Source organism: Carassius gibelio, chromosome B11, assembly GCF_023724105.1.
Source record: "Carassius gibelio isolate Cgi1373 ecotype wild population from Czech Republic chromosome B11, carGib1.2-hapl.c, whole genome shotgun sequence".
NCBI lineage: Eukaryota > Metazoa > Chordata > Actinopteri > Cypriniformes > Cyprinidae > Carassius > Carassius gibelio.
The window spans coordinates 3,969,080-3,989,432 of NC_068406.1; the positions used below are offsets into that span (position 1 = coordinate 3,969,080).

General features: G+C 38.8%; 1 protein-coding gene across 3 annotated transcripts in view; it reads right to left on the reverse strand.

Annotated features, from left to right (window-relative positions):
• The window catches only part of LOC127968149 (RNA-binding motif, single-stranded-interacting protein 2), a 53,797-nt gene that overhangs the window by 12,002 nt on the left and 21,442 nt on the right, over positions 1-20,353 (reverse strand). For all 3 annotated transcript variants that reach the window (XM_052569095.1, XM_052569094.1, XM_052569096.1), the window contains exons 2-4: positions 18,760-18,926; positions 1,916-1,974; positions 1,708-1,799 (exon numbers count right to left, since the gene is read on the reverse strand). In XM_052569095.1, the coding sequence (XP_052425055.1) occupies positions 1,708-1,799; positions 1,916-1,974; positions 18,760-18,926 (318 nt within the window). The remainder of the gene's footprint in view (positions 1-1,707; positions 1,800-1,915; positions 1,975-18,759; positions 18,927-20,353) is intronic.

Here is a 20,353-nt window from a genome sequence, read left to right on the forward strand (position 1 = left end):
TACTAATACACTAATAGAGATAAAAACTCAATCATAACACATTTTGATACAAGGGTGCAATTATAAATTTTTTAGCTGGCAGAAATAGTGCTTAAACAGTTTCAAATCATTATAAGTTAAGTCCCACTTAAAAACACACTATTTATTATCATATATGTGACCCTGGAGCTCAAAAGCAGTCTGAAGTCTCTGGAATATATTTCTAGCAATAGCCAAAAAAAAAAAATTGTTCATCTGGATACTTAAATTATGTTTATTCTAAAGATTCAATTTTTTCCATTTACTCACAAAATTGTCACTATATCTCCCAATTGTATAGCTTAGTAAGATGATATTTCAATGCTTAGTTTTATGGTTAAAGTCCTGTAATTTTAAAACATAGGCCTATAATGTAATGCAATACAGTGATGATTGAGAGACGAAGAAACAAATATTCCTCATCTGAATATGGTTTTTCTAAAAAAATTAAGTAAAGCAAAGTTGTTTCAGTGCAATAAATGTTCTTCTTTTACATAAGTAACAACATAAAAGTTGGTCCTAAATTAACTGAAAACATAAGTAAAGATTAAGACTAAAGATGGAAGTTTTCTTACATAAAAAAGGCCTTTAACTTAGAGTATGAACTATTAATCAGACAACAGAAGGCATGTAGTAGATTGGGTATAAACCGGTTTAACAACAAAGTTCAGATCATGCTGATAATTTAGAGTCCTTAGAAATATGACAGATGCCACTCACATGCAGCGTTGTCATGTGACCTCTCAGTTCTGCTGGAAATGTTTACAGCTTATTTGTATTTTTAATAGGTAACAGACATTGCTCACTGAGTTGCGAGAATGATATTAAGTAGCTATTCCATTTGGAACATTTGTAAATACATCACATTAAAATGAAGGGTTACGGTTTGTTCTTTCAATGAAATGTGTGCGTGTGTTTCCATGTGACCTTAGCACACTCCCCGCGTGTCGTACAAAAGGGAGTCTGGGAGACACAGAGGGATCGACTTCAAAAGAGTCGTTCATAACACACACACACACACACACACACACACACACACACACTGCATCTAAATGGCAAACAATGCCACAAAACGTGCCAGTGGAAAGATTCAGACAGCCAACAGACATATCTAGTCAAATATGTGTCAATTCATCTTATCAGTGGGAATGAAGATGTGTGTGTGTGTGTGTGTGTGTGTGTGTGATTAAACCTGCCAAACATTACCTAACCAATGGTAACAAAGCTCATGGGCAAACACAAAGCTTGCCCTGTGTCCATGAGTCTACTCGACAGGTATGTGATAGTGCTATGCACATGTGAATGTGTTTTACACTGTTTACAAGTCTTTACATTATTAATGTTTATGAAATACGTCTCTCCTGCTCACCACGATGTGCAAAGAATTCATTTTGGGTCAAAAATAATAATACAAGACTTTCTATAAAAATAACAGAGTGAACATGAGTTGGTGTGTGTTCTGTTGGTGTGTATGAGAAGTTATTAAATAGTTTGAAGGCCTGAGACTGCACTCTCAACTGCAGCGCTGCGGTGTGAACACATGGAGACCGTGATGAATCAGGGGAGACAGCTCTGAGAATCAACATTTCAAGGCATGTAAACACACACCACCTTCCCTCTGCACGCTGCTGAAGTCTCAGACACAATCAGAGGTTCATGTGCTGAATGGGGTTTTCTGGGGAAGTCTACCTTGGCCATCTGAGCTTGAACCCCGCTGGCCTTGAGCGCCGTCACAGCCTTCTGTGCTGCTGCAGGACTGTCAAAATCCACAAAGCCATAGCCTGCACACACACACACACACACACACAAATCAACACATAAAATCATATACATCCGTGTCAAATGCTTAGGTTAAACACTGAGAATTAAAGAGAACATGAAGCCACTCTTCACCCACCTTTGCACTTGTTGGTAGTTTTGTCCAGAATAGCCTTGGTGGACACAATCTTTCCATACCTATTCAAAAAATACACCGACTGTCATTATATCATATCAACCCTAACATTTTGAACAGCAGTGTGCATGACATTACAACAAAGAAGCGGAAGTTTTCCAATATTTTGAAAAGCTGATTATTGTGCGACTGATAGTGATTATGTATGCATTGGCCTGTGAAAAATGAGTGAAAATACGATGGCATTTAGCCAATGTTTCATTAGATGTACTTCATCTCTGTGCAGTTGGAGTATGTTTGGCAAACGCTGGGATCATTCCTGAGATGATGACTTTCACTTCAACACCAAACACATTTTCCCATTTTTATAAGCAACTCATTAATTATCCTTATTAACCAAACTAAAAGATGGCAAGTGAATCTCGTATTTCTGCATGTAAAGCTGACCAAACACACTCTACTATATTCAAAACTATATAGTGACCGTATTTATTAGTACTTTTTAGTGTATATTACACAGACACACATATAAATCATCATATGCTATCATGACCTATCATGACTCTCTCTCTCTGGGTCTTAGTGCACACTGGATTCACTGATTATATTTGTGTGTTTTTACCAGAATTGTTATTATTTTTTTTTTAATAAGTGTTACACTCCAAATTAAATATTTTACATAATCTACAATACCACTGTTTCATTTGCTTCTCAAATCCTAGAAGAATGTTGATCTAAAAGCTTATACCTAGATAACTATAAACTGATTCGATTATTGACGAGTTGAGGCATACTTTGAACAAAAAGCAGGCAATGTTTCCAGCATCCATGGGAAATCCACCTCCACCAGGAAGTATGTTGCTTCATAGTTATAACTTTCAAATGTTCATCATAAAGTCCTTCTAATCCTGGTTTAGACATCAGAAATAACTCTTCAGGGCCTCTGGCAATACGCACAGACATTCCTGTCTGTCTCGGACTCTTTTCCGATCACGCTGACATGTGGGAAGTCTGACTTTCGGCCAGTTGGCACAGAGGAGTTCTGTTGGCAAAGCTGCTTTAAATGACAGAATGAAGCATAACTTTCTACACCGAGTACAAGTGTTATTAACACACGCTTGGCTGCTACAACAACCACCTCATCTGTCGTGAGAAACTAACACCGCATCAAAAGGCCACTACGGTTCACTCACAAACCAGCTTTGGATTTTAAACTATTCAAAAGAGCCAATCCACGAGTCTGTGATATACTGCTGAAGGGCTGCAATACACATTCTGATCATTCATTTGCTGATTATTTCTTTGATTGATTACATATTCAACATCTTGCCAAAATCTTTCAAACAATGTGCAAACTAAAGTCAATATTATGTATGCTATACATTTATTTTGTTATATTTTTGCAGACAAAATTACATACATATATGTATGTATATATACATCTAATCTCCTTCAAGCCATTTCTCCTGAAGTTGTACCTGCACTCACTCACATCATCAACACTTCCCTCCACACTGGTGTTTTTCCCTCATCATTTAGACAGGCACGTATAACTCCACTACTTAAGAAACCCAACCTCAACCCATCTCTTTTAGAGAACTACAGACCAGTTTCCCTTCTTCCTTTTATTGCAAAAACACTTGAACGAGCTGTGTTCAAACAAGTCTCTTCATTTCTCACACACAACAATATCCTTGACAGCAACCAATCTGGCTTCAGAAGTGGACATTCAACTGAGACGGCCTTGCTCTCAGTTGTTGAAGCTCTAAGACTGGCAAGAGCAGAATCCAAATCTTCAGTACTTATCCTGCTTGATCTGTCCACTGCTTTTGAAACAGTTAATGACCAGATCCTCCTATCAACGCTACTGGCGAAAGGCATCTCAGGAACAACACTTCAATGGTTTGAGTCTTACCTATCAGATAGGTCCTTCAAAGTATTTTGGAGAGGTGTCCAAGTCTCAACATCTAACTCCTGGGGTGCCTCAGGGCTCAGTTCTTGGACCACTTCTCTTCTCTGTCTACATGGCATCATTAGGTTCTGTCATTCAGAAACATGGCTTTTCATACCACTGCTATGCTGAACCTCGCCAAGACAGAACTGCTTGTGATTCCAGCAAACCCATCGTTCCATCACAATTTCACCATCAAGTTAGGCACTTCAACCATGACTCCTTCAAAAACAGCTTGAAGCCTTGGAGTTGTGATTGATGATCAGCTGACTTTCTCAGACCACATTGCTAAAACTGTCTGATCTTGCAGATTTGCTTTATTCAACATCAAGAAGATCAAGCCCTTTCTTTTGGAACATGCTGCACAACTCCTTGTTCAAGCTTTTGCTCTGTCCAGGCTGGACTATTGCAATGCCCTCTCAGCAGGTCTTCCAGCCAGTTCTATCAAACCTTTACAATTAATTCAGAACGTGGCAGCAAGATTAATTTTTAATGAGCCAAAAAGAATACACGTCACACCTCTGTTTATCAATTTGCACTGGCTTCCAAAAGCTGCTCGCATAAAATTCAAGGCATTGATGTTTGCCTACAAAACTACCACTGGCTCTGCACCCATTTACCTAAATTCGTTACTTCAGACTTATGTGCCCTCTAGAAGCTTGCGTTCTGCAAGTGAACGTTGCTTGATTGTGCCATCCCAAAGAAGCACAAAGTCACTTTTACGGACTTTTAAAATAAATGTTCCCTCCTGGTGGAATGAACTCCCCACAAATCAATCCAAGCAGCTGAGTCCTTAGCCATCTTCAAGAATCGGCTTAAAACCCATCTCTTCCATCTTTATTTGACCCTCTAACTTTAACACTCACTATTCTAATTCTATTCTATTCTATACCTTTCTAATCTTTTTGTATTCTATTTTCTTTTAATTTATTATGCAATTGTATATGTATGTGTGTGTGTATGTGTAAAGACCTCTAACTAGCTTGCTCTATTCTTTTATTTTTTAATTCTATCTGTTTCTTTTTATTTATTATATTATAACTGTCACCGTCCCACCTGTGGGACGCTTGGCACTCTTTTTTGTTTTTGTCTTTTTCTCTATCAAATCTTTTAGTAATCATCATAAATCATATATCATTTGAAAGCTTAGAAGCCCAAGATTCATCCCGTGAAAACCATTTTGAAATCGAATATTGCTTTACCATGGAAATGGTACTTTAAAATCTAATGGCGGTCACCTCCCCCTTAGTGGGCAGGGCCAAATGTCATAAAACATAATGCATTACGGTCTTCTAGAACCAAAACTTTTTATAATCTTGGCAACAAACATATCATTGGAAAGGTCTGAGGCTCAGGATTTCATATTTGGTCGTTATTTTGAGATAGAAGTAAAATTCACAGAGAAATCTCGAGAAGAATTCATTAAGCAAAATTCAAAATAGTTTTGATGACTCCCAGTGGCTGTGTGTGGTATGACGCCCTAAATAAAATCTCACAGGAACCTCAATTTTTTTCATATCAACTTCAAATTTATAACATAACTTATTTAGACACAAGGCTTTAATTTTATTCCAATTTTAGAGTCAAACCTTTTATGTAAAATATTTATAATAAATAAAATATAATAAAATTAATATTGCGCATATTATTTACAGAACATTTAAACTTCTATAACTTTTTGATACTTCACTTTTTGGAAAAAATCAGCTATTTTTTTCCTTTAAAAAGAGACCAACCTTATGTTTATATTCCAAAGTGTTCATAAATTACAGCAATTTTAGTTTGGATAGCGCACTTTAATTTAATTTAAAAAATGGGGGGTTACAGTTAAGGGGTTAAAATCCAATGCTACGTGTACTGTGTTAACCTAACTGAGACTTGTTATAGAACTTATTTATCATTGCTCTTTTTGTTGTTTTTGATTGCTTCCACTGTCTTCATCTGTATATATATATTTCAAGTATAATTTATGGTTCTTGTGATGTTTAAGAAATTGTTTATATCCAAATGATTGTGCTCAGTTTCTTTCGATCTCGATTTACATGCATGATGTAGAAACTATACATTTATTGACATTTTTCTTTTTGTGCTCTTCAGAAAAATTTGAACAGTATACGGTTTTGGAACTACACTAGGGTTTTAATTCAATTATTTAACAGAAATAGCTATTGGTAACATAGAATGCAGTAATGCCATTAGCACATTAAAGGTCCCCTTCTTCGTGATCCCATGTTTTAAACTTTAGTTAGTGTGTAATGTTGTTGTTAGAGTATAAATAATATCTGTAAAATTCTAAAGCTCAAAGTTCAATGCCAAGCGAGATATTTTATTTAACAGAATTTGCCTACAAAAAAAGACTACATCCCTCTAGTTCCTGCAGTAATGACGTCACTAAAACAGTTTTTTGACTAACCTCCGCCCACATGAATACGCAAACAGGGGGCGTGGCCTTGTTGCGCTCCGACGGAGAAGAAGAAAGAGCTAATAAGAACTTATTACACAAAGGGCAACGCTGTTTAGCTTTGTTAACTAGATGTAAAGCCTGTGCAAAAAAACGAATGCTATTTTCATGCGCATCTCATCAGTAAAAACGCTCCTGTGATTATAAGCACGTGCATTCTAGTCCAATCAGGTTACCAGGAGGGCCACGTGCTCTAAGCTGCTGTCGAATCACAATCAGAACTCGTTATGTATTTCTGAAGGAGGGACTTTATAGAAGAAGGAAGACATCAGCCCGTTTTTATGACAGCGAAAACAGCAGTATACAGATAGCTGAATTGTGTGAAAAATACTGTGTTTTTTTACACGCGAAACATGAACACGTTATATTCCACACTGTAAACACAATCAAAGCTTCAAAAAAAAGCACGAATAACGGGACCTTTAAAGGTCATACTCAGGCTCATATCCTCCCAAACCAGTGAGACCTTCGAGAGGGAGTAATTCATGACAGAATTTTCATTTTTGGGTGAGCTAACCCTTTCAGACGGTGGACGGTGACATCGTTTCCTGAACAAATGATCAACAGAATGGGATGCTATCACTTTAGAAGTGTGAGAGTGAGATAACAGAGAGAACAAATGGGGAAAAACCAAAACACAAGATAGAACAACATAAAAGAGGAAGTGCCTTATTATGCTGTGACACATCCTGTTGAACGTTCAAAGGTAACCAGTCATATCAGAATCAGATACAGAAACCAAATCATACAGAATAAAGTTTTGTGAAAATCTAAAATTGCAGCAAGTTTCCTGTGAGGGTTAGGTGTAGGGCCATAGAAAATACAGTTTGTTTGGTATCAAAACCATTACGCCTACTGAATGTCTCCATAAAACATGGAAACATAACGTGTGTGTGTGCGCGTGCGTGTATGTGTGTGTGTGTGGTGTGTGTGTGTGTGTGCGCGCGCGTGTATGTGTGTGTGTGTGGTGTGTGTGTGTGTGTGTGCGCGTGCGTGTATGTGTGTGTGTGTGGTGTGTGTGTGTGTGTGTGCGCGCGCGTGTATGTGTGTGTGTGTGTGTGTGTGGGCATGTTTTTGTATCATATCAGGACACAACTCTGTATAATGACATGGGTATGACACAGGTATTACAAGGAGAGGGTGACTTATGAGAACATAACCCATGTCCCCATTTTTCAAAACACTTATAAATCATACAGAATGAGTTTTTTTTGAGAAAGTAAAAATGCAGAAAATTTCCTGTGAGGGTTAGGGTTAGGTGTAGGGTTGGTGAAGGGTGATAGAATATACAGTTTGTACAGTATAAAAACCATTACACCTATGGGATGAACACACTTTACACAAAAACAAACATGTGTGTGTGTGTGTGTGCGTGTATGTGTGTGTGCGCGTGTATGTGTGTGTGTGTGCGGGTGTATGTGTGTGTGTGTAGAGACACCGCTATCGTTCAACCATGACCCAGTTGTTGCTGATTGGGTTCTTTCCATCACATTCTCTGGTATTTGTTTCCCACTGATTCTTCCTCACCTCTCACCCTGTCGTCTTCTCCTCACGTCAGTCCAGTCTGCTGCGCACCGCTCACCCCCATGACATTAACAAATCATCTACAGCCCAACTTCAGCACAAAGAAAACTGACTGATGTGATTACAGATGAACAACAGAACTAATGTATCCCACACTCTAATGATGAAGCTGTGACATCACTGAAATATACCTGAGTACACTACACAAGCCAAATCATTTTAGAAAACATCAGTATTTATCAGCAATATGAACTTGCATTATTTGAGCTCACTAAAAATAAAACACGTTTTTTATTTCAATTGCAAAGAGACTAACTGCTGCAAAGTTACTGCTGTTAAAATTAAGCAACATGCGTCTTTATATTATATATATATATATATATATATATATATATATATATATATATATATATATATATATATATATATATATATCAGAGATGCTCACAAGTCTCTGAGCTAGAGTCCAAGTCAAGTCTCAAGTCTCTGAGCTAGAGTCCAAGTCAAGTCTCAAGTCTCTTTATTATATTAAGTCTCTGGTTATAATAAATGTTGCATCACGTACAACGACCCATCCAAGCTGATTAGAACACTGCATTGTTATATACAGTATTGTTCAAAATAATAGCAGTACAATGTGACTAACCAGAATAATCAAGGTTTTTCGTATATTTTTTTATTGCTACGTGGCAAACAAGTTACCAGTAGGTTCAGTAGATTCTCAGAAAACAAATGAGACCGAGCATTCATGATATGCACGCTGTTAAGGCTGTGCAATTGGGCAATTAGTTGAATTAGTTGAAAGGGGTGTGTTCAAAAAAATAGCAGTGTGGCATTCAATCACTGAGGTCATCAATTTTGTGAAGAAACGGGTGTGAATCAGGTGGCCCCTATTTAAGGATGAAGCCAACACTTCTTGAACATGCATTTGAAAGCTGAGGAAAATGGGTCGTTCAAGACATTGTTCAGAAGAACAGCGTACTTTGATTAAAAAGTTGATTAGAGAGGGGAAAACCTATAAAGAGGTGCAAAAAATGATAGGCTGTTCAGCTAAAATGATCTCCAATGCCTTAAAATGGAGAGCAAAACCAGAGAGACGTGGAAGAAAACGGAAGACAACCATCAAAATGGATAGAAGAATAACCAGAATGGCAAAGGCTCAGCCAATGATCACCTCCAGGATGATCAAAGACAGTCTGGAGTTACCTGTAAGTACTGTGACAGTTAGAAGACGTCTGTGTGAAGCTAATCTATTTTCAAGAATCCCCCGCAAAGTCCCTCTGTTAAAAAAAAGGCATGTGCAGAAGAGGTTACAATTTGCCAAAGAACACATCAACTGGCCTAAAGAGAAATGGAGGAACATTTTGTGGACTGATGAGAGTAAAATTGTTCTTTTTGGGTCCAAGGGCCACAGGCAGTTTGTGAGACGACCCCCAAACTCTGAATTCAAGCCACAGTACACAGTGAAGACAGTGAAGCATGGAGGTGCAAGCATCATGATATGGGCATGTTTCTCCTCCTATGGTGTTGGGCCTATTTATCGCATACCAGGGATCATGGATCAGTTTGCATATGTTAAAATACTTGAAGAGGTCATGTTGCCCTATGCTGAAGAGGACATGCCCTTGAAATGGTTGTTTCAACAAGACAATGACCCAAAACACACTAGTAAACGGGCAAAGTCTTGGTTCCAAACCAACAAAATTAATGTTATGGAGTGGCCAGCCCAATCTCCAGACCTTAATCCAATTGAGAACTTGTGGGGTGATATCAAAAATGCTGTTTCTGAAGCAAAACCAAGAAATGTGAATGAATTGTGGAATGTTGTTAAAGAATCATGGAGTGGAATAACAGCTGAGAGGTGCCACAAGTTGGTTGACTCCATGCCACACAGATGTCAAGCAGTTTTAAAAACTGTGGTCATACAACTAAATATTAGTTTAGTGATTCACAGGATTGCTAAATCCTAGAAAAAAAAAATGTTTGTACAAAATAGTTTTGAGTTTGTACAGTCAAAAGTAGACACTGCTATTTTTTTGAACACACCCCTTTCAACTAATTGCCCAATTGCACAGCCTTAAGAGCGTGCATATCATGAATGCTGGGTCTTGTTTGTTTTCTGACAATCTACTGAACCTACTGGTAACTTGTTTGCCACGTAGCAATAAAAAATATACTAAAAACCTTGATTATTCTGGTTAGTCACATTGTACTGCTATTATTTTGAACAATACTGTATAAGGAATTCAAAGCATGTAATATGTTATTATGACAACTCTATTTATTAGCATACAATATCAACTTTGATTTTGGTATATAATCAGTGTAAACAGGCTATTGCAACATGACAAAAACACCAAGAATGCTTTACTTTTAAGTTAATATCTGTATTTTGCATTTATGGATTCAGTAATGGCCTTCTGTCTGTCCTGGCTGTATAGCTGCACACCTCTTGTCTGGCTTAAGAATGAACAAAGCTACGCTGACTTATGTTATTCATACAATACCTACTCACAAATAAACATCAAAAACAAAGCCGGCTGCAAAGAATTTCTGTGCAAAACAGCTTTTACTACAAACACTTCCACACAAGAACATTGTTATCACACAAGAACATTTTGATAGAGAACCAAAAATATTTAAAGTAGATAAAATTAGAATAAATAAAATGGAAATGTCTACATACTATTACTACTGTAAACTTTGCAAATAGGACATCAGCCCCTTCAAGTCAATGAACAATAACAAAGTGGGCTGCAATGAATATCTGTGCAAAACGTCGTGGCTCCGCTCCTACCCAATGACAGAGGCACGCAGGTTTTTTTCCAATGGAGTACTCACGTGAAGGATGCGTGCACAACTAATAACTAATATCATCACGCTATAAAGGGTTGGCCTGCGCTGGGTGCGCCCCTCCCCCTATAACTGTTCTGTCTCGCGGAGGAGCTCATTTGTGTGCATCTGTATGAAACACGCGCTCTGAAACACGCACAGGAAAAAAGAGCGACAGAAAGAACGGCTCCCCTCCAGCCGTGACTCGGCTCCCATCGTTCATGTTTATGAGCCGTTCAAAAGAATCGGTTCGTTCGCGAACGTCACAACTCTAACAGCGAGCTCATCTGACGTTTACTAAAAATTAACATTGTTCACGAGTCCCGGAGCTCGAGTCCGAGTCGAGTCTGAAGTCTTTCGAGGACGAGTCTCAAGTCGAGTCTGAAGTCACTGTTTGTGCGACTTAAGTCGCACTCGAGTCCGAGTCTCAAACTCGAGTCCCCATCTCTGATATATATATATATATTAGGGGTGTAACGGTTCACAAAATTCACGGTTCGGTTCGATACGATACACTGATGTCACGGTTCGGTTCGGTTCGATACGTTTTAGATACAGCAAAATGTAAAAACATCTCAACTTTTCAGAATGCCGCAAGCGCACCGCGGGTCATGTGACAAGAACCAACCAATCAGCTTCATCCTTTCCCGTAACAACGTTGAGAGCTCAGCCAAGATGAAGGATCAGCTGATCATAGTTGTATATGGATTGCAATTTTGAAATAAATTCAGTAGCAGAGCTACTGCAAGCGATTTTTAGAGCTGCAAATCCATTTATCCTTCGCTGAAATTTCCGCGTCTCATGGAGAGAGCACGTCATTGTTGCTTAGCAAAGACAGACGCCTCAGGAGAAAGACGCGCTTAGCGTTTTCCACGCGTTTTTAGGAGCGATATGTGAACGGCCCCTAAGGCGCTCGCTCACTCAGCACGCGCTGAAGGCTCGTTGCAAAATGTCTAATGCATTTAACAGACCAGAAATATAAGATCCTAAAATAACCAACAGGTCTGGTGTTTGGGTTGGATTCCCTGTAAGCTATAGTGTCTAAATGCTGCAGGGATAGTTTGCTGCGTGCATGTTTCTCCTTTTTTTCGTCTTTTCCCAGATAGTACTGACGCATATATCCCAGATATTCCCGCTGTTTTTTTTTTTTTTTTTTTTTTTGTATTCCCGCTGGTGTACCCTGTCATGTTGCAGATGCGACATACCGTTGTTTTTTTATCCACCACTCTCTTGCCATCACCATTATAGCTTAAAGGGAATCCAAAGTGCACCCAAACACCAGACCTGTTGGTTATTGGAGGATCTTCTCATTTCTAGTCTGTTACGTTAAACGTACTGAGTGAGCGAGCGCCTGCTGAGTAGCCTAACATAAACATATAAGATGGTGTTTTTTTCTTCTTCGGGAGTGTCAGGGGCGTTGCCTGTTACGTTGTTTGGGTTATTGGGCTACCTTGTTGAACGCATATCATTATATTTCTTTCTCTCTCTTTTTTTTTTTTTTTTCAAATATAATTAATTACTCCAACGAACCGTTCGGTATACATAATGCGTACCGCGTACCGAACCGAAAGCGTCGTACCGAACGGTTCAATACGAATACGCGTATCGTTACACCCCTAATATATATATATATATATATATATAGTCTTAAGGTCTCTTGGCCCATTTAATATGTTCTTCATTTTTCCCCTGATTTTCTTCTCCTCTTTTATAACATGGCAGACCAAATCAAATGTCATGATGGTCCAATCATCTCTTAAGTGGACATTACTTAAAATGTCCATACATAAAAAAATAAAATAAAATAATAATAATAATAATAATAATATAAATTCCATTAAAGCAACATTATGTACATTTTGGCACTTAATAAACAGAACTGCACACCTTCTGCTGAAGAACATTCTAGCCGGAGCTACTTCTCCAAGTTAATGTCTATGGCGATGTGTGTGTATGAGGTTTGTGTGACGACCCGAACAAGCTACAATAGTCCAAAAACATCACTTATTAAAAATGTACCGTTGTGATTTCGAATAAGACAAAAATGCAGTTTGGTAGATTAATTTATGATGTACTCGCTCATTATATAGATTTGACAAATTTTGAACACAGAAAACGTTACATAGCGTTGCTTTAATTCAGTTGAAATGTTGGGCTGCTCAACAAGAAGAGCAATGTTGAGAGCTGCACAGAGCCACAGTGTTCAGCTCATGAATGACTTATTTAGTTGTCTCTGCATATTAAGCTGTGACCGAAGTACATGATGCATGCGTTTAGCCGACTACACATCAAAACAACAAACAGACGCAGGTTTGTTCTAGACTGGTACATCCTTCATCTGGCAGGAAAAGGCTGTTGGCTAGACAGCATGTGACACAGCTTACATCATCACCAAATTACCATAAACTCCCAAGATCCTAATCTACAGTCTCCTGTGCAAATGCATTCTGAGGCGAGACGCACAGCAGTGAAACAGAAGGCAAAACTGACTGGCTTCATTCTTTAACAAATGTGTATGAACTTTACAAATATATTGATGAAGGAGTATACATGGAAACAGGACACTTGTTGGCTAGTTTTTCCATGTTCTAAAGAAATTAATGTACACCAAGATTATTCATTAAATTTCAATTATTATAAGCTGCTTTTAAGATAAGTAAAAACAAAGACAAGAATGCCTACTGGATTTAAAAGCCAAAGTAGCTGATGTGATGTTTAACTGCAGGACTACGACGTTCAGGACTGTGTTTTCATTCTGAGAATTTTCCATATCCTAAATACGGCCGTGCTGATGTTTGTGGAAAATCAGCATTAGACGGGTCTTTTTTCTTTCTTTCTCAGAAAGGTCTAAGAGCAGCGTCACACTTTTCCAGTTCATCTCCAACAGAAGCAAGGCATCAGCTATCTCTCTCTCTCTCTCTCGCCGCGGTGCTAACGCTGTCCCACATCTGAACTGAACTGAAGAATGTGTCTGTTCAAACATTAATGACAGGGTCTAAACAAGATCCGTCTCGACTTGCAGAAGCAAAACCAGTTCTCAACCTCTACAAATCTGTAAATGATGGTATACTGAGACACAATTAACTGAACAGTGATAGAGTATAGACTTGTAATCGTAACATGCAAAGCTCACATAGATGGACTACATAAAACCTCACCAATTCACTGTGAATATAAATGTAAATAAATTATTTTTAATAAAAGTAATTAAATTATTCATAATAATAGCTGACCCTTTTGGTGTTGTGTGTGTATATATGGAATTAGCTGAAAGACTGTGTAAAGTTGCTTGATGTAATATTTTAAAATAAAGCACTTGGCTTCATCACAGGACAACCTCAGAACAAGAAAAAATAACCATTTCCTTTCTGGCACTCCTATTCAATTCATGTCTCCCGAATCTACCCTCATGTTTCTTCTTTTAAACCACAAATGGCTTGAGTTCAAACCTCAAAGCACACTGTAGTTTGTGCAACAAAACATCCTCAAAAGGAAGATCTGAGATTTTTAAACACATTATCAAGAAAGCTAATGGGCAGGACTTCTGTGTTTGTGTTTATGGATGAAACATCCAACTAAAGGGCTCCTTTAAAAAAAAAAAAAGTGTCACATACAAATGCATCTTAATAAAAGTAGTCCTAAAAGTGGAAAATGCTAAAGTTCCTTCATAGCAGAGAAGACCATCTTTTTACTGATTTCAAAAATACAGTTACTACAACATTACACTAGACATTAGTGTTGTCAGAAATTATGATTTTCGATTGATGTTGAAATATCTGAAACGGTTTTAGAGCTCTTTTTCTTTGATCTGATGTTACTTCTTATTACAGAATGAAGCCAAAAATATATTATTTTATAGTATGCTATATGTTACACGTGCTATGTTGAATAGCCTTTTTTGATTAAGTCTTTTATGCATAGTAAAAACATTTTTTTTAAATAAAAATACCTAAGATGCCTTGAAGAGAACAGCTAAAAAATATATATTGCCACAATTGTGTGTTTATTGTCTTTATGTTTAATCAGTCAAAGCATTTCTATCTTCCTTTTATTAGATACAGTCAGTGTTGGGCAAGCTACTTGGAAAATGTAGTGAGCTAAGCTAGCAGTTACTCTACAGTAAATGAAGCTTCACTACACTGAAGCTACCCCCCTGGGAAATGTAGCAAGCTAAGCTACATCAACAGTAGCTTGCTACATCTAAGCTACTTTTAAAATTACATTTTTATGTTGAACACGTTTTATTACAAGTCAATGCTATCTCAGTGCTTAAAACTGTCAGTCAAACAGATAGGCAGGTGCAATTGTTTAGTTTAATAGTTTTTTGTGTTCCTTATCAATTTGGCAACAAAACAATCAAAATACATGTAATTAACAATGTGCGCACAAGTAAGTGTATGCACCTGTTGCATGGGCATGCTTAATATACTGTAGGCCTTTGCAGAACAAAATGCAAGACCTCCAAACAGTAGGAAAAAAATGGCCAGGCTGGACCCTGATAATTTTTACAAGCAGCATCTGAAAACATATTCTGAAAACACGAACAAGATGAAGAAGCGCCATCGCGTCACTACTGATCCAGGATCAGCGATCTTAGCAGTTGTATTTCCCGATTTGAGTTTGAGCTTCAGAAATGCTTGCGAAAATGTAGCTTGTGTGGAAGCTACCGCACTACTTGGTAAAAGAAAAGAGCTTCGCTACTGAAAAGCTATTTGATTCAGAAAGCAGCGAAGCTACGCCCAAGCTACTGAGAAATGTAGTTAAACTAGTAGCTTCGCTGCTTATATCGACGCTACTGCCCAACACTGGATACAGTGATAGTTGGAAACTTCTGATGCCATTAAAGATATTGCTTAAAATATTATATCAAAGATAGATTCCAGCACCATTACACTAGGCATGTTACATTTTCTATTTAAAAGCTGAGAGATGACTAAAAACTTCTTCGCTCAGATCATTTCAGACCCAATAAAATTTAATTCAGACCTAACAGAAAGAGGTGATAAAGCAGGTGTGTTCCCTTTCAAGGGAACTTCGAACTGCGTCCTCTACGGGTCGCTATGGGGAACACCTCGTCGTTACCTGTGTCTGAAGAATAAATTGAAAAAACACCAATGAGTTGGCTGCCGACAGCCCCTGACGTCACTACCGGCGTGACTATAAACAGGCACCGGGAGAACATGTCATTCTCTTCTTCGTCTTCACTTACTGTTCTGTTTGAAGCGTGCATCTGAAAGAACCGGTAAGAGCTATCTTTCTCTGTATATCATGGCGACTACTAGCAAGCATTTTAGACATTGTGTGCATCCGTGTGGGCGTTATTTGTCACCTGATGACACACACGATCTTTGTGTCATTTGTTTGGGTGAAGATCATGCACGCGATGTCTTTGAGGAGGCAATCTGCGTGTATTGTGAGCATATTTTCAATTAAAAAGCTCCACTCTCTTTTGTCTCTCTCTTTCCAAGGAAAAAAAGCAGCCATCTGCTTCCTGTGGTTCAGGACCTGCCGCTGCTGAGGCACAGAGGAGAACGATCTCATGAGAATTTCAGGTGGATCTGTCTGAATGGTTCAGAGAGGGACTTTCCCTTTCGTGCTCGTAATGGAGGCAGACGAGAGAGAGCAACGGGAGGATGATGTTTTATCTTTAACACTTTTTGATACTGAGGTTAGTGCTCTGCTGGGTTTTTACCCAGGAAAAGCAGGAGATATTTGAGGATGGTGAAGAAGCATTCAATTCTCCTGCCCTGCGTATGTAGAGCTGTTGGAGGTTATGCGCTAACAAGGTGATGCCGTGAGGCCGCCTCGATGGGCGTTATCTTTCTGACCATTGCCCTCCAGCTCAGGTGAGACTTCCATTTCTGCCTGATCTCTATACAGAGATCTAAAAAAGAAATGAAAGAGGCTGTTTTCTTCTTGCATCCATCAGTTTCAGCATCAGAGTTGTGCCGACATTGAGGCAATGCATGAAAGCGGGTAAGAAAGGATGCCCCCGGTAGAAAGAGCTTTCTTTCTGTGGGGGAGACATCCTCTCTTAATCTCTCTTCTTGCCATCTAGGCCCCTTCAAGAAAAACATCTTGCTTTAATGGCAAGGCATATGCAGCAGCAGCTCTGGCTGTGGCTTTATTACACACAATGGTGGTGCTTCAAGCATATCAGGCTGATCTGCTAAGAGACCTGGATAGAGGCGGGGGCCTTTCTCCTGATCAGGTAGCCGAGCTGCGCCGCACCGCAGATCTCTCTCCATGCTACCAAGCAGGCCACCTCCACCATGGGCAGGACTATGGAGGCCACGGTGGTAGTGGAGAGTCATCTGTGGATGAACCTGGCAGACATCGGGAAGAAAGAAAAGGCTTTCTTCTCGATGCTCAGGTTTCACCTTCAGAACTTTTCGGTATTTCCGTTAAAACGGTGATCGAGAAGTTCAGGGAGACGAAGGTGCGCTTTGCTGCTTTCAGATCCTTTGTTCCATGAAGGTCGAGGTCTGAGCCCAAACAACATAGGGGTCATGGCCTATCTCAATCTAGCGCGCTCCTCCCCCACCTGTAGGCAGGGGTCAGAGGAATCGTGGATCACGAGGAGGTAAGCAGAACCTAAGGGATGTGATCCAGACGAGGCAGCTTTCTCGTCCGAATCTGAGCGATACCTAGGTATTTGCTCATTCCCTTTGGGGAATTTTAACTTTATCTTCCCCTTCCTAATTCCCCTGTAACCACCAGCTCTCCACCTGATTGAGGTTAGGTAGAAATCTCTTGCATTACAGTCTCCTATGCTGGAGCATCTGTGATGCTTAGGAACCTTTAGGTACACACGCTAAGCTCTGTGTACTTTCTGAAAACCACATGGTGGTTAGTGTGCATGTGAACATTGTGTGCACTTTCTAAAATCCACGTAAGCGGTAAGGGTTACGCGCTCCCCTTCGTTCCCTTTCTTGAGATGATTAGACCTTGGTGCCTTGGGCTTCATTCAGCCAGTGTGTATTTGTTTATACACTTCAAGCATCGCTTCCCTCAACATGAGGGGATATTTGGGTGATTCTCGTGGTAGTTTCGCAGTGCTCCCCTTTTCCAAGAAGGGTCGCCTATGAGTGCGCTACTCTGAATTCGGAGTTCTCCTCTCATATGAGACTGAGTTCCCTTTTTTTTCCCCAGAGCGCTCCAGCATTATTTCCACAGATCGAGTTGATGACTCTCAAACATACTGTTTTGAGATGCACCATTCCATCTATGAGCTGCTCTATCAGAGTGCCACAAGAGCCCCTCCTTAGAACAGTATTTGAAAATCCATGCTATGATAAGTGTGCACGTGAAGTCTTTAAATTTATGTATTTTTTTTTTTTTTATTTTTTTTTTTTTTTTTATCCAAAGCGACTTACAGTGCATTCAGGCTATCATTTTTTACATATCATGTGTTCCCGGGGAATCGAACCCCCAATCTTGCGCTTGCTTGCTTGCTAGCGCAGTGCTCTACCAGTTGAGCTACAGGAACACAAGTCTTTGTGCACTTTCTGAAATACACACTGTGATAAGTTTTTGGTACAGCTCAAAATGTACAAATTATTAAGAATTCACCACCAATTTACCAAAGCATTAATAGGGTAAACTTCAAAACATTTAAAAAATGGTTCGCAAATATGGGGTAATCTCAGTGAACCTATACACCATTTATGGTTAATGGTATAGCTCGTATTGGCCTCATTAGTCAAGCCCTCAATAAAACACAAAACAATCCCTATAAATTAATAAAATAACACATAGTATACACACATTTCATTATAATGGTATATGATTTGTAGATCGCATTTCATAGCCTTTCAAATAAAAAGAAACATCAATTGGTTTGTAAAAAGCATCTTTACGTATGTTTGGGTTGAGCATTTACACCATTCTGACAAGCAGTTGTCAAAAGTGTCTGATGCCTTGACCATGAAATTGTTTCATTCAAGTCAGAGTTTTAGACAAGCTCTTTTTCTTCCATCTCTACTTTTAAGGAAAATTATACCTGATGATCATCATTCACATGCAAGCCCACCATAGTTAGCTAGCCTTTCATAGCTTACACAGAGCAGTGAGACTTACGGTTGGCAGAGCTTGACAAGGTCTTGGTCAGTGGTCCCCGGATGTAGGCCACGGATGTACAGGTTGGTTTTGCTCAGCTGTTCCCCGCCTCCCGCACTACTCGAGCTGCTGCTGTTGGTGTTGGGACTGGGCAGCGCCATCTGGTGGCTGGAGGACACATAGGCTTGCTGTTGAAAAAAAAAAATGACATAAGTATAGTTAAATTAATGTTGTAACGGGTGTGTGATATATATGTGCATTTAGAGTGCAAGCTTTCACTGCAGGATTCAGTCTAATAAAATGTATTTAGAATGATCACAAAATCAATACATGGGGGCAGAAATTTTATATATTTATACCACTTCATATAGTTAATCAATTTCAAACAATGAGTGACATTTTTCAAAAAAAAAAAAAAAAAAATACCATGATGTGAACAGTTCAGAGGTTAGAGAGTCAACTTGTTATCCTAAGGTTGCAGGTTTAAGTCTCAGTGCCAGCAGGAGTTGCCCTTGAGCAAGGCACTGAACCACCAATTGCTCCCCGGGCGCATGAGCAAATAGCTGCCCACTGCTCAGGGTGTGTGTTCACGGTGTGTGTTCCCTAATCACTGCTGTGTGTGTGCTCTTGGATGGGTTAAATGCATACTTGGCAAATGTCATGAATTTCACTTTTCACTTTCATCTCCAGTTTTGCCCAAAAAAAAAAAAAAAAAAAAATGTTTTGCATCTCTAAGCAACATGTCACCTATTGCCAGTTTAATTTCACACTTAAAGTATATTTTATGTAAATAACTTCAAATATCAGTATTCAGTGTTTTACAACATTGAATTTTGTCACGATATTGCAGGGATTTTGCATAATTCTACTGATTCCTTCGGTTTCTGCGCTTGTAACGCAGGAAATTCCCCCAAATATTTAAACGTGAAAGGGGCTCGCAACGCGATGCGTTTTTGAGTCTTACAATTTTAAACATTCAAGTGCTCAATTCAGTACTTACGCTCTCTGTGAGACCCTTTCTGTGAGTCATCACACACCCAAAGTGCACGCACATAGAGACACATCTGAGAGAGCACGCCTTTGTGTGTAAACGGCCAAATACATAAAAAAAACATACCTAATTTTATGTTTTATTTTAAGTTTTATGTTTAATATATCAAAACATGTTTACGCATTTGTAATTGCAAGTTAAATGAATTCATATCTTGCATTAAACAGTGTGTAAACACATCTAAATGCCACTTCAGACGCATCTGTGTTGATTTCATTTTCTGGGTTACAGGCCAAATGTCTTATGATTCTAATTCACTGATTAAATGTGAGAATTTGACTCAAAAATAATGGAAGCTTTTAGAAAAAATAATTTTAAAAAGGTACAAATGCCCATAAAATATAAAAATCTACTTAAACTTACTGGAAAGGATTAAGGTCTATCAGTGTGAACTGACCACCACACAGAATATGAAGAATAGGGGTGGGACGATACAGGTACCTCACGATTCAATTCTGTGGCGATATGATAATATCACGATTCGCGATATCTACGATATTGAATATATTGGAAGAAATTTCATCAACGATATATCACGATATATGTGACTGAAAAGAAAAAGAA